Source organism: Cannabis sativa, chromosome 4, assembly GCF_029168945.1.
Source record: "Cannabis sativa cultivar Pink pepper isolate KNU-18-1 chromosome 4, ASM2916894v1, whole genome shotgun sequence".
NCBI classification, from domain to species: domain Eukaryota; kingdom Viridiplantae; phylum Streptophyta; class Magnoliopsida; order Rosales; family Cannabaceae; genus Cannabis; species Cannabis sativa.
Genome location: NC_083604.1, coordinates 77,480,523 through 77,495,609, shown reverse-complemented (window position 1 = coordinate 77,495,609; position 15,087 = coordinate 77,480,523). Strand labels below are relative to the sequence as shown.

The window sequence follows — 15,087 nt, the reverse complement described above, 5'->3', positions numbered from 1 at the left end:
TTAGTCCCCATCAAATTAAATTCTTGCATAATATATAAACTATCATAAAACGATAATGCAACTATAAGGCAACCTAAACAAAAAATAAATCAAAATGTAACTGTATATAACGTAGATGTATTATTCATGAGGTTTTTTTTAAAAATTTTCACATCATACATTGTTTTGAATTTGGTGGGAGATCCAGATCTGTTTGTTACAGATCTACATTTCATGAATCTGGATTTCGATATTAGGGGGAGTTGTTTTGATCGAATAAAACAGAAAACAAATGTGTAATTTCAGTTTCTTCACGGTTTCCGATTTTTTTTCGTCATTTTCAGTTTAGATCATTGCAGGTATTCTTTTCCAGTTGATTTTGCCAGAATTAATAGTTGTATTTTTCTCGTTTTGGTTTCATTTTGGTTGCTTTGCGGTTTTGAAACGAGCGCGTATTTTCATCTTCATGGTTCGCTCTGTACAGCTGAAGGCTTAGTGCATGTGGTATTTTTGTAAATATTTGTATGTGGACTGTATAAATGTTTAATGGGCCGGCCCAAAGTATTTTTGTAATTTTTTTTTCCTTTTTTGTATTTTTTTGTTTTTTTCCCTATATATATTATATGCTAAGTAAAAGAAAAATGGTCACTTTAGTTGATGTGATGTTTTAGTATAATAAATTTTTATGTATATATCATGCTAATTTTAGTTAATAAATTTTATAGAGAGAAATTTAAGTGGGGTGATCACGATACCATTTAAATTACGAAAATGTGATATTTCATTATTCTAAATACTAGCGTTTGATTGGAGGTAATGAAATAGAATGGAATGGAAAGGAAACAATTCCATTCCTGTGTTTGGTTGCATTTTAAAGTATTGGAATGATATTTCAATGGAATGCTCTTTCCACCATTTTGGTGGAATGACTATTCCATTTTAAAAAGAAAGGAATGACCATTCCAATGTAATAAGAAAAAAAATTTAATTATTTTTTTATCAATTTTTTTTATGTATTTTAAATTTCATTCCATTCCATTCTTATTCCTATTCTTATTCTCATTCTTATTCCTATTCCTATATTTTCATTCCTCCCAACCAAACGCCTCAGTTCTTAAATTATTTTGTGAAAGGTAATGATTTGAGAGTTCATAATCAATTCCACTCACGTCGCTCCCTTTTCTTTCTTTTTTTTTTCTCCATTTTTTATTTATTACATATGGAACGTACATACCAATTATAATTTCCTTTAATATTTAAAGAACTCTCTCTCCTTTTTGTTTTTTAAAAAAAATTATTTTTTTCTTCAAGTTATACCGTTGATTAAGGGTCTTTATCTAATTTAATTCGTACTATTTTACTTATAATGTATCTAATCCACACTAATTGTAAATTTCATTTTTTGGATCTAATCCAATTCGTACAATAGCTCAAATCCAATATGCAAAAGTACAAATTAAATCACTTATTTTAAATTTGTTACTTTTTAATATTAAATTATTTAATATTTATGAAAAAAAAAATATTTTTTTAATATAACTAGTAACAAAATAAAATAAAGGGTTTTTTTTTTATTTTTACACTTCAAAACATTTTTTTTTTGGCATTTTTACGAAATTTTACATAGAAACTCCTATTGCAACTAGCGCTGCAACCTAAATTGTAACAAAAAATCGTAAAGAAACCCTTATTGCAACTAGCGCTGCAACCACTTTAGAGACCCAAACCGTAAATTTGAAAAAAAAAAACAGTATATGGGGTAATTCCTTAAAATAAATTATTGTTATTTTATGTCTCCAACAACAAATTAAAATAAATAAAATAATAAATAATAAATTCAAAGGAAAAAAAAATTGTTTGTATAAAAAAATATTTAATTTTATTTTAAATTGTATGTAGAAAAAAATATATAAAAGTAGAATATACCTGTGATTTATTAAGTTTTGAAATATAATTGTATTATATGTATTGGACCTTTAAATTACTATTTTCCTTACATTAATATATTATTTGCATATACAATTTTTAATTTTTTTTATAAATATGTGTGGATTGAATTGGATCAGTTACTTTTACATGTCAATCAACATCTAATCTGCAAAGTACGGATATCCGCACTTATGTGGATTATATTATATTGAATTGGATCATGCAAATTATATTGGATCAACTATTTTATGAATACCTCTAGTCGTTGATTATTTAAAATAAATTTTAGGTATAACATTGAAAAAACCCATATATGATTGTTAAAAAGACAATTGTTGGCGTTTGATAACACTTTTATTTTTTTAAAATTTTCTAATCACAAGAAAGAAAGTAGAATTTTTATTTTTGAAATATGAAAATGTGTTTTATAATCACTTTTGTCTTTTAATTTTAAAAACAAAAAACAAAAGTGTGTTATGTAAAGTTCATTTTTATTTTTATTTTTTGATTTTAAGTCAGATCCGGGTCGAGTCTGGGGCCGAGCCGAGGTCCGGGATCGGGACCAGGTTCGGGGATAAAGTTCAGGTCGGAGCTCTAGGTTTGGATTCGGGGTCTAGGTTAGGGTCTCTGTCCGTGGCCGGGGTCGAGGTTGAGGTCGGGGATAGGGTCTGGGGCTGGGGACGAGGATGGGGTCTAAGGCTGGAGTTTGGGTCTAGACTAGGGGTCGTACCCGAGTTCGTGTCTCGGTCTCAGTCTGGGTTTGGGTCTAGGTGTGATCCGAGTAGTTCAAAATATTAATTAAAAAAAATATTCAAAGTGACTCTTTTTTGTTTGAAAATTTTGATTCTTAATTAGAAAAAATTTAAAAAATTGAAATTAAATTTAAAGAATATATTTTTAAAAATATTTTTTCCTTTCTAATTAAAAAAATAGACTTTTTTATTTTTACACTTCAAAACATTTTTTTTTTTTTTGCATTTTTACGGAATTCTACATAGAAACCCCTATTGCAACTAGCGCTGCAACCTAAATTGCAATAAAAAATCGTACAGAAACTCCTATTGTAACTAGTGCTGCAGCCAGTTTCGAAACCCAAATTATAAATTAAAAAAAAAATAAATAAATAAACTGATTGAAAAAATATCAACAAACGCTACTATCATTATATAGGAACAGAAATAAGCATATAATAATGATGAACTCAGGGTAAGTAGGGTATAGAAGCACACAAGAGAACCACATATTCTAAACATAAGCTGTGGTTTACAACAAAGTCCAACATGTACTGATTATTGGGGATAATGGTCATAACAATAATTTTATTATTCTTGAATAGTCTTTTTCAGTTATGAAAAGTTGAAATTCTCTATACTCTATACATATATCTATTTTATATAAAGTGTGCTGAATTTTTGTGCCTATATTTTATGAGAAATTTATGGGCGTTTTTTTTTTTTTTAAAAAAAACCTAATTAATTTATTTATATTATTTTAAGCTATTCATTTAAATTATGAATTGAATTCTTCCAATTAGATAATTAATACTAATAAATAATAGGGATTTTTTCAATAATATACTTAAAATACAAACTAATTTCAAAAATACCTTAACAAATCTCATTTACAATAATACCTTGCCACGTCTTCAAAAAATACCTTAATTTGAAATTAATATGCCTGAAACGAAATTAATCTCAAACTTTTTATTTTTAATTTACCTCCGTTTTCAAAAGTAACTATTTGCTTACTTAGTTATAATGTTGATAAGAAACTAATTAGTTAATTTTACATAAAAAAAAACTTCATTTTTATATCATATAATTTGAGATACAATTTGGTTACCTCCAAAATTTATTTGTAAACATCTTAATAATCAATTAATTATTTTTAAGTTATATTATTGTATCTTATTATTTAAAATATATTTTGGTAACCTTAAAATTTATTGAAACTAATGAGTTGTTATGTAATATAATAAGCTACCACTTTTATATACCAATTATTTTGTATACCTTTTTGATACTTTAAAATTTATGTGTTTATTTTTAAATCTTATTAAATTATTCAATTATTTTAAACTTTTACGTTACTTTTTATTGTTCTTTTGTAACAACAAGTTTATTTAATAAACTAATAAATTATAATAATAATAAAAAAAAAAGCTCACATAATTTATTAGTAAAATTAGTAAACATTTAAATTATTAATTGCTTATTTTAAAATTACATTTTTAGTTACCTTTTAAGTTTATTGTAGAAACTAGTTAGTTTTCATATATATAATATAAGAAGTAAGCACAAATATGAAATAGTTTTATTTAGTATACTTCATAGTTTGAATATTATTGGTAAACTAAATATAAAAAAAAAATTGAAAAAAAAAAACTAAAGAAACTAAAATATTACCTTTGATTTTGGCTAGCAAAAAAATATTTGTGTCTCACATATCAAAATGATTATCTTAAAGTGTAGATCACAATATGCAATTTTTGAGATCAAATAATTATTAGTGTAGTCAAAAAAAATAAATAAATTAAATATAAAAAAAAAAAGAAGAAAGAGAAAATATTTTAAATCTAAATATTTATTAAATATATGTACAGTAAAAAAATATTAGGTGTGGAAGACATGATAATTGATACAAATATTGAGATATATATTGTACAAAAAAAAAAATAAAGAATGTACGTTACAAGGATAACCAAGAAAAGAATTTATGAACTAAAAACAAAACCAATATTAATGAAAACGTTACAAATATAATAGTAACTTTGATTATTTTAAAAGTCACGTTATTTATATAATTAAGATGTATTTTAAGGCTCTAGATGTAAATTTCCCTAAATAATATTAATAATAACAAATATTTAGGAAACAATAATGAAGACACATGTGAATATAGTCGACCACGTAGAAAAAGGGTAGAAGAACATAAGTCTCACCAAACTAATTAATAATGATAGTATATATAGGAAAACACAAGAAAATAATATCAATATTGATAATCTAAATACAAAATTATGCAGCTTCTTACGCGTAAATTGCAAAGAAAATAAAGACTTTATTCCATGTTAAATATTAAAATTGTATTTTATATATATATATATATATGATGAAACATGTTTTTTATGTCTTTTTATTTTTTATAACTGATATATTTTCTATTTATAACTGCATATCATAATTATTTAAGATTATTTACTCTTTTTATAAATTTTTGATTAACTTTTATGGTTGAAAATAAGTTTCAAAAAATAAAACCTATGAAATAGCAGATTATAAAATTGATTTGTCACATAGTTTTTGCATTAACAATATAATCACAAACTTTGTTTGAAAAATAAAATGATATAATATAAGAATTTATCATAATCGGTTGATTATTTTGTTCTTATATTTTACTTTTTACCATTTTTTTTTTAAAACTTTGTAATTTGTTTCTGGACAATTTGGTTATAGATTTCAGAGTCATTGTGAAGGGTTATGAGGTATGGATTGGTTCTTAAATTTCTCTAAATAACTTGTGTTTTCCCACTTGTGTCTAAATATACTACCAATTTTCATTTGCACTGAAATTTTTCTGTATAATCTCAAATTTATCAACGTAATTCCTATTCCGTTTAGCTAATTATTTTGTTTCTATTTATTACATATTTTGCCTTTTTAGATTGATTGTTTAGGAGAGTAAAAATAAAAACTTTCTGTGTGTTGGTTTTAGGATTTTTTTCGTTGCCCTTGGAATATAGATCACAAGAAGGATTAGTTGTTTTGGTTTTGTTGTTTTGAGTTTTTATCTGATTTGGAGTTTTGAGCGATATGAATAATAAGGATTCGTTCCACTTGTTTGCCATGGCCATTCGCACTCTGTGGTCGATTTGTTTTATAGTCCCATCACGCCCAATGTGTTCTTCCTTATTGGTACCAGCAAAGGTGCGTTTGATTTATAAATTTAATGTTGTTTCGAATGAATTAGTTTATTAGAGTGAATAATTATTTAATGTATAGGATGATATTGAATTGTTTAATCAAACTTTAAATTTTCTTACTTTATTAGTGCATGACAATAGTAGAAAAAATGTATAATGAATTAATTGTAGTAATGCTTATTGGTGTTTTACTTAAGATTGAATTAATCTAATGAAAAATCTTTATGTGTGGTCGTGCAATTTAGACATTAACCATCATTCTCCACCATTTTCACATGATTATTTTGAAATGGTCAGTTAGAATCTCACTCTCACTCTTAAGTGATTGATATATCCCTTTCACCACACCCGAGCTACAAAATTTCAATAAGAGAAATTCAAAGGGGTTAACTATGAGAGCACATTCTTTTTTTAATTGGATTATTATGAAATTATTATGACATTTTTTTACTTGTAGTTTGCAATGATAACTATATATGATTATCAAGCTCGAAGTGAGTGAATGGGTCATCTTCATCATTTCTTATATCATTTGATGAGGTCTTATATTATTTACATTAATTGAATATACATATTAATAATCTCAAACAAAAAAAAATATTTTTTTTTCTTTAATTATTTATTGTATTATTTTTAAATAAAGCAAAACACATCTAGCATAAAACTTAGTATATATACGTGCCTCACACATAGCATTCTACTAATATATTTATATGTATTAATTTAGAGAAAAAAAATAAGCATACTGTATTATTATTTTTTTAATTTAAAATATTAATTATATTTATAATATTTTTTTATACATATAATATAATGTGTAAATTGATTTGAATGGAATAAATTTATTATTTTTACAAGTGTGTACAACATTCAATATATATAACATATTTTATTGCTTAGATTGAATTAAATGGTAAAAATTAAATTAATATAATTATAAGGTTGGATAAGATTATATTTACAAATGAAAATGTATCAAATTAATTAAGATTAAAGATTAGTTATACATATATAAACGATATTTGGATGAAAAAGTATATAAATATATATAATATTTTCTCCCTAGCTTACTCAAATACATCAACTTTAAAAATGATAATAATAATTAAAATACATTTCATTAGGGTCTCTATTAATTAGCCTAGGAAGGATGTTCCGAAAACTTGTATTAATTAGTGTATAAACTTTAATAAACTAAAATATGATAATTTTCTTTGAGGCTTTGTTTGAATAAAATTTTAGAAATTTTGTTGTTGTTGTTGTTTGTTGGATTTGAAAGAAAAAAAGAGTTGTTTGACTTTAATTTACGGAAGGCTACTATTTACGGAGCAATCGAAAACTTTTGAAATATCTATCTATTTATATTTTTTATTATTTATTTCTTAAATATTTTAATGAACAAAATTAAGTTTCTATATTATCTAAATGGTGGGTTTCATTTAATATAATTTTTCTTAATAAAAAAACAATATTACTTAAAAGTACTATAAGCAAATTAATTGGTACTTTTAAGATGAAGAAGAAATACTTAGTGAATGTAGTGTTTTTTTGCATCATTTTAATCAAATTTATAAATTACAAATGAATAAGGAGACAGCCAACATAATATGAGTATATAATCCTCGAAACATATTCTGAATATGATTAAACACATCAGAAATTATAGATTATCTAAAATTTTATCTGATGAAAAATGAAAATTTTATAAATTTTTAAGAAATTTGAATGAAAATTTTGTAATTTTTTGTTGTGACTAAAAGTAAAAAATATTGTGACTAATTATAAATTATTATTCTTATGTTGTGACTAAAAGATTCGTGTGACTAAAGGTATTAGTCACAAAAATTACATTTTATTGTGATTAAATGTACTTTTAGTCACATTATTTGTTGTGACCAAAATTAAATTAGTGACAACTTGTAACTAAATACTATGTTTTAGTCACAACTAACATTTTATTGTGACTAAAAGTTACATTTAGTTACAAAAAATTATGTTGTGACTAAAAAGTTGTCACTAAAAGTAACTGTTTTTTGTAGTGATATATGAAAAACATAAATTATGATTTACATACTTAAGGTATTATTTCACAAATACACAAAAACAACAAAAAAATTACAAAAATAGAGTTTCACGAAATTTTAAATATTTTTACGATTTTTTTGATTTTATTTACAGAAAATACGGTCTTTTTATGTTGTACTCTTGTTAATTTGTTGTTAATTTTTTTGTTATTTGTATGTTATTTTTTGTTGTTATTTTCATGTTACTTTTATGTAGTTTTTTTATTGTTTGTGTGTTATTTCTATGAAAAACCGTAAAAATATAAAAAAAAATCTTTAAACGTAAAAATGTAATTTTTTTTACAAAAAATAGCGCCTTATATAATTATCACATACTTAAACCAACTATTGAATTTATTTTTGAAATTTTTACATAGTATACCAATTTTTTAAAAAAAAATTACAAAAATACTTTAATATGGAAAAACTTTTATTTTTACGATTTGAGCATATTTACAAAAATACATTTTCAGTAAAAACAATAAACTGTTTAACATTCCTTTTTGGTTATTTTATAGTTTATTTATAGTTGTCCTGATAAGTAATTTTTTGTTATTTTATAATTTATTTATAGTTGTTATGAGGTTAATTTCTCGTTATTTTTTAGTTGTTTTCTTAAACTTATTATTTTTTTATTGAGAAAAACATATATTTGTAATTTTAAAACTTTAAAATTATATTTTTAAAAAATTAAATTTATAAAAATATAAATATAAAATTTAGTTCATAAAACTGTAAATAGAACATAAAAGTACATTTTTTTTTTTTTGAAAAATCCCTTTATTTTTTAATACTACTTTCTACATCAAAATTTATATTATATAATATAGAATAAATAAAATTTATCTCTCTTAACTGCACCACTTTCAAATCATGCTCATTAAATTTTTTTATTTATTGAAAAATTTTCTCCAACTATTTTTTTATTTAGTTGTGGCTACGAGCATTTCTAATGGTAATATTTGGAAAATGCTTGATGAGGTGGAAGCTTAGGTGACAAAATATAAGGATGCTATTGAAGATAAAAGAATGCTATTTTTAAAATTTACATTGATGCCACACAATAGGATTAATGCTATATTTTTTTTTATATATATATATACAATAAAAAATTAAAGGTGCAATATATATAATAGTTTAATAAAGAAAAAAAAGTTATATATAATAATATGTGAGATTATAATTATAGCAATTTTAAAAGGTGTTATTATATCATTGGTGTGTTTTTAAAAATAAAGGTGCCAAAAATGATGTAAAAGAAAATAATATAAAATATTATATTATATATTTGAATGATGTGTAGATATATAACATTTTCAAAAATGCTATTATTGGAGATACTCTTAAAAACTATTTATTTGGTATTTATTGGTACTGATGTGGCATGTCAGGTCATATCATGTGATGTGTGTAATTCAGTTAAATAATTTTATTAATTAATTTGTTATTTTTAATTACTTTTAGTTTATTGAACTTTTTAATAATTATTTAATTCATAATTAATTTTAAATTGTATTTATACAAGTAGAGATGACATGGCAATGCCACATTAGCCCTTATAGTTCCAATTCAATTTTTTGCTAGGGGCATCTTCAATGAAAGAAAATCTGTTGTCTTTAAATTAGTGTATTTTCTCTATTCTGTTAATTATTTTAATATACATTATTTATACTTATTTAACATATAATAAATTATTTATTAACAAATTCTAAATCTAAATTAATACATATAAATAGGTATAGATAATATTAGTAGAGACAAAAGAGAGCACAGGGTCTTTCAAAAAAAAAAAAAACAGAGAGAGAGCAGAGGGACTGGAGATTCTTTTCATCTCAACGGGTCAATGTTTTTGTTGTTCAAATGTACCCACTTCACTAACTTTTAAATTTTTAGTCAATTATAGAAATTTTCTTAATTAAAAATTAAAATAGTAAGGATCACAGGTGCTTTGTTTTAGACCACATGTTTTATCTTTCTTTTTAATGCCACATCATCTAGGGTGGCCCACTAATTTTGTTGGCAGCAACTGCAGTTAATAGAAAGAGCATAACTCAGTAAGAAAAATAATTAATTATGAGAGATTTTTTACAAGCAAATAAAAAATTAAACATAGTATTGTTCATGAAGATAAATCTTATTTGTTCTATATATAATATATATGTTTGTTATATAAGTTATAAGTTAACTAGAACAGAAAGCTATCACATGTGACAAAGCTATGGTTGTTAAGGTTTCGTCATTTCCTAGCAACCAATTAACGTTGTGTTCTCACGTGAAAAAAAAAGAAATTAACGTTGTGTTCTCACTACTCTTGTTCTATTATTAACTACATAGTATAGTATAATTTTTAAGTTAGTGAAAATTACAAGATCTACCACTCCTCCTAAAAAAAAATACTATAAATAGAAGTAAATCTCTCATGTATATCCAGAGTAAACTAGCTATCGAAACAAACATATATAACACTCCTCTCCAATTTAGTTTCTTCAAAAAAAAAAAAAAAAAAAAAAAATTCCTTCATATACAAAATGCATGAGAAAATTATGGAAGTATTTCAAGTTCTTCACATGAATGGAGGAGTTGGAGAAAAAAGTTATGCCAATAACTCTCTAGTTCAAGTAATTACTCGATCCTTTATTTATTTATTTTATGCATTATTAATATATAATTATATAGATGATCATGATATTTTATTTTATTTTGCAGAAAAAAGTTATATCCATGACGAAGCCAATTACTGAAGAAGCCATAATCAATCACTACATTAGTGGGAAATTCTCTACAACCTTAGCTATTGCAGATTTGGGTTGTTCTTCAGGACCAAACAGTTTGTTTGTGGTGACTGAACTCATAAAATCAGTTCACAAGATTTGCAAGAAACTAAACCTTGAATCACCTGAGTTTCAACTCTACTTGAATGACCTTACTAGCAATGATTTCAATGCAATTTTTGAAACTCTGCCAAGCTTTCAAGAAAATCTCAGAACCCAAATGGGCCCCAATTTCGGCCCGTGTTTCGTCATGGGTGTCCCTGGTTCCTTCTACGGCAGGCTCTTCCCTCCCAATACCCTTCATTTTGTCCACTCATCTTACAGTCTCCAATGGCTCTCTAAGGTACGTATGAATATTTGTACAGAACAAATGAGTATAGATGTTATATTATTATTAATGCAATTAAGTATCGAGTATTACAATTTTAATTTTCAATAATAATATCATCACCTATTGTATAGTGTAGTGGTAGGAATATTTTTATTAGTCTCTTTCTTTATTGGGAAAGAGTTCGAATCTTACCATAACTTTTTATTGGGAGATATTATGTGGTATGCTTACTAATAATAAGTAGTGGAAATCAATAATAAGTTAATCATTCTTTTATATTTGTTTACTTACATAATTAAAGAAATGTCATTAAGGGTAATGAATTTTAATTATTTTTATTTTATTTTTTAATATTAAATATATAATGATAATTTTTTCCTTTAAAATATACCTTACAAAATAACTACCATATAATATAGTTTAACTCAAAAGAGCAATTTAATCAATTTAAGCATTCCGATTACGTTTTCTAATAAAGTAAACAAAATAAATCACAACTATTCCATTTCTAAAAAAAATTAGTAAATATGTCTTTGTTATCTATGGTTGTTTGAGAGACTAATTTGTTGTGCAGTACTATCTTCAATATAATTAAGATTTGACAGTGACATGACTTAAATATTGAGATATATATATATATTGATGTGAGGTTGATGTTTATATAGGTTCCTGAGGGAGTGGAGAATAATAACAAAGGTAACATTTACTTGGCTAGTACAAGTCCACCGAGTGTGGTTAAGGCTTATAAGGAACAATTCCAAAGTGACTTTTCAGTGTTTCTCAAGTGTCGATCCAAGGAGTTAGTTGATGGTGGAAGTATGGTTCTAACTATTCTTGGTAGACAAAACCAAGATCCAACTAGCAAAGATGGTTGTTACATTTGGGAGCTTATGGCTATGGCCCTTAACCAAATGGTCTCAGAGGTATTTACGGATATCATATAATAATAATAATAATAATATTTGTTGTGTTACAACTTATTCTACAATATTATTTAATGGAGAAATATTAAGGGGTATTTTATGGTAGTGCCAGGTACTGTTTATTGGTGCAAATCAATATTTATACATTTTAATTTAATAAATAATATAAAAGATCGTTAACTACTCATAACGTGTTACATCGATACTTAATAGTAATATTCTATTTGATGACATATATATGCACCATGATAATGGATTGGCTAGTTGTAAATAAGTGTGTGTTGAGTCAGCCCGATTCATATTTTGAGAAGCTTGTAATAATATGAGTTGTGTGTACTCAGCCCATAAAAAATATAGGTCATGCTATTTTGTGCCAATATTTTAAAGGATAGACTCGGCACGGCCTGTCATGGTCGGCCATAATGGTGTGTAAGGTCGGCTACTGCACAAGGCTAAAAAAAAAATAAAAATAAAAGGGTCCAATATATTTTTTGTTTAATACCCAATAGTTTTTTTTAATGAACCTAATTTTTGAAGGGACTAACAATTCGAGGAAATTACATTTTATACTCACTTTACTTTACTTGTTTTAATTTTTACTTCCATTTTCATATTTTTTTTTTAAATATATTCATTTTTATAGATGATGTCCCCATTAGACCCCTTAGGTTATGTAAATTATATGCTAGACTTAAGTAGATAATGAGGGTATATTAGGCAATCTACTCAAAAAAATGGGTATATTTTACTAAAAAAATAATATGAGAGTATTTTTGATTAATGGATACAAAAAAGAGGTATTTTTCAACTTGTATTAGTCACTTCTATTCCAATTTCCAAAACTTATTTTCAATTCTAATGCTTTTAAGCAAAAAAAAAAATATCTATTACTGCTATTTATTATTTTTTTTCAAACCTTTTATATTCTTTTTTTCTTATCATTTTATTTTGTTCTATTGGAATCAATAACAATTTTTATAAATAGTTGGAGTTTTTTAGTGTTTTCTAAAATATATAACTCAATGATAATATTTAAAAATATTATTTATAAATTATATTTTCTTTTTGTAGGGACCCAAATTTTAAATTAGAGAACATAGCCTTTAAAATGTTTAAGACGGCCTTGTGACTCGTAAACCTATATTTTTTTCCGTATGAATTTGTGTCGTATTTTAGTCGTGCTCATATATTTTTCATAAAGAAGTAAAGCCTGTTTTTTTATATGGGCTTGAATTTAGGCTCCGATTTTGTGCTATTTTTTTACAATTAATAAGTTAATCACTAAATTATATATATTTTTATCGTTACAATTGCTTTTTATATAATTTTTTAATAATACTTTACACATAATCATATAAATCATTAATTAGAATGATCTAAATTTAATATTTAATAATATATATATATGTATTATTATTATTATTATTATTATAAGAAATTTTAAGAAAAATTTACATAATAAATAAAAATTTAAAAAAAAAATTAGAAAAATACGTCAATAGAAAAAAAAAATTCATTTTTACTCTTTGAACTTTTTATTTGTAAAAATACCTCTTCAATAAAAATAATAAATGGTTTTTGGTTGTTTTATAATTTATTTATAGTTGATTTATAGTTGTCGTGAGATTGATTTTTCGTTTTTATTTTTTTTTTAAATTTTACTGAGCAAAGTGTATTTTTGTAATTTAAAATTTTAAGCTGTAAAATTATAAATAAAACATAAAAGAAAGGTATATTTTAAAATTCCCCAATTTTTAACGTGCTGTGCTTTTGGATTACTAGATTTAGGCTTGTTGTGTCGTGCTAAAGCCAATATTTTCGTGTGATTTGTGCCAATTTACAATATCGTGTCGTGTCATGTCCAAACTCATATTTTTTTTATATTAGGTCATGCTCATATGGTTATCGCGTTGGTGCCAGTTTGGTATGTGTCAACTCTCTCGATTCATATTTATAGCAATGAGTCTTAAGAGTGGATGTACCTTAAAGATAAAAGAAAAAGTATTGGATTCTTTTAAAAAATTATGAAATGTTTTTAAAAACTACTAGATATTTATATATTAAACAAATGTATTTTTTGAGCATCTAGACTGAATGGACCCTAAAACACAAATTAAGCCTTGACCTAGACTGCCTTAGTCCAACACATATTTATATTATATATGAGATAATTATTATAATTAATTTTATATGAGTTCATGCACACACATATTCTATATATACTAAATTTGAATATTAAATTAATTATTTTCAGGGAGTTATAGATGAAAGGAAAGTGGAAAGTTTCAATATTCCACAGTACACACCATGTCCATCAGAATTGAGAGAAGAGGTAGAAAAAGAAGGGTCATTCAAGGTTAACAAAGTTGAGGTTTCCCAAATCCCTTGGAGTGCCACCACCACCAACAACAACAACGACACTGCGTTTTATATCAATGAGTATGATGATGAGGAAGACTACCCAAACGACATTAATCAGAATAATGGTTACTGTGTGGCCAAGTGCATGAGAGCTGTAGCTGAACCCTTGCTTGTTAGTCACTTTGGGGAAGCAATAATTGACCAAGTCTTTCGTACATACACACAAATTCTTGTTCATCGAATGTCTAAGGAAAACACTCACTTCTTCAATGTTATTATTTCTCTCACCAAAACTCAATAATCTCTTCATCATCACATTTCACGTTTTTCTATCTTGCCGTAATTAGCCATCTTATTTATTTATGATCATGTTTGTACCTTATATGTAATATATGTGTGTCCTTTTCTTTTTCTTCAATAAAAGCTATATATAGATCTCTGTACTAGTGATCGATGCTGTAGCCTATAGCAGTTGTATATTTTAAATATTTGATCAAATCAAAATGAATCTGTCTTTGATTTTCCTGTTGCAAAGTATAGTTTTTACTTCATAAAATATTATTTAAATATCATTTTGAATTCAGTATTTTGCAAAAGTTACTAATTGGATCCTCTATTTTATTAAATGATAAAAATGATGTATCAAACCAGTCCCGATCCTTTTGTGTAACTTTCTTTGGCATGACACAAGTAATCCTATACTCTTGATTAACCACTTAGTTTGTTGTAGTAATATCTGCAAACTAACAGTACTTGAGTTCCAAATTTTATCATTCCTAACATATCAAATTGGATACACTAAAGT

At 24.9% G+C, this 15,087-nt stretch overlaps 1 protein-coding gene across 1 annotated transcript; it reads left to right on the top strand.

The window, feature by feature from the left end:
- Positions 1–10,324: 10,324 nt before the first annotated feature.
- On the top strand, positions 10,325–14,807 carry LOC115711939 (S-adenosyl-L-methionine:benzoic acid/salicylic acid carboxyl methyltransferase 1). The gene is made up of 4 exons (XM_030640136.2): positions 10,325–10,514; positions 10,603–11,010; positions 11,664–11,921; positions 14,176–14,807. Exons 1-4 carry the CDS (start codon positions 10,425–10,427, stop codon positions 14,581–14,583), a joined length of 1,164 nt encoding a protein of 387 aa, XP_030495996.1. The 5' UTR covers positions 10,325–10,424; the 3' UTR covers positions 14,584–14,807.
- The last annotated feature ends 280 nt before the right edge of the window (positions 14,808–15,087 follow it).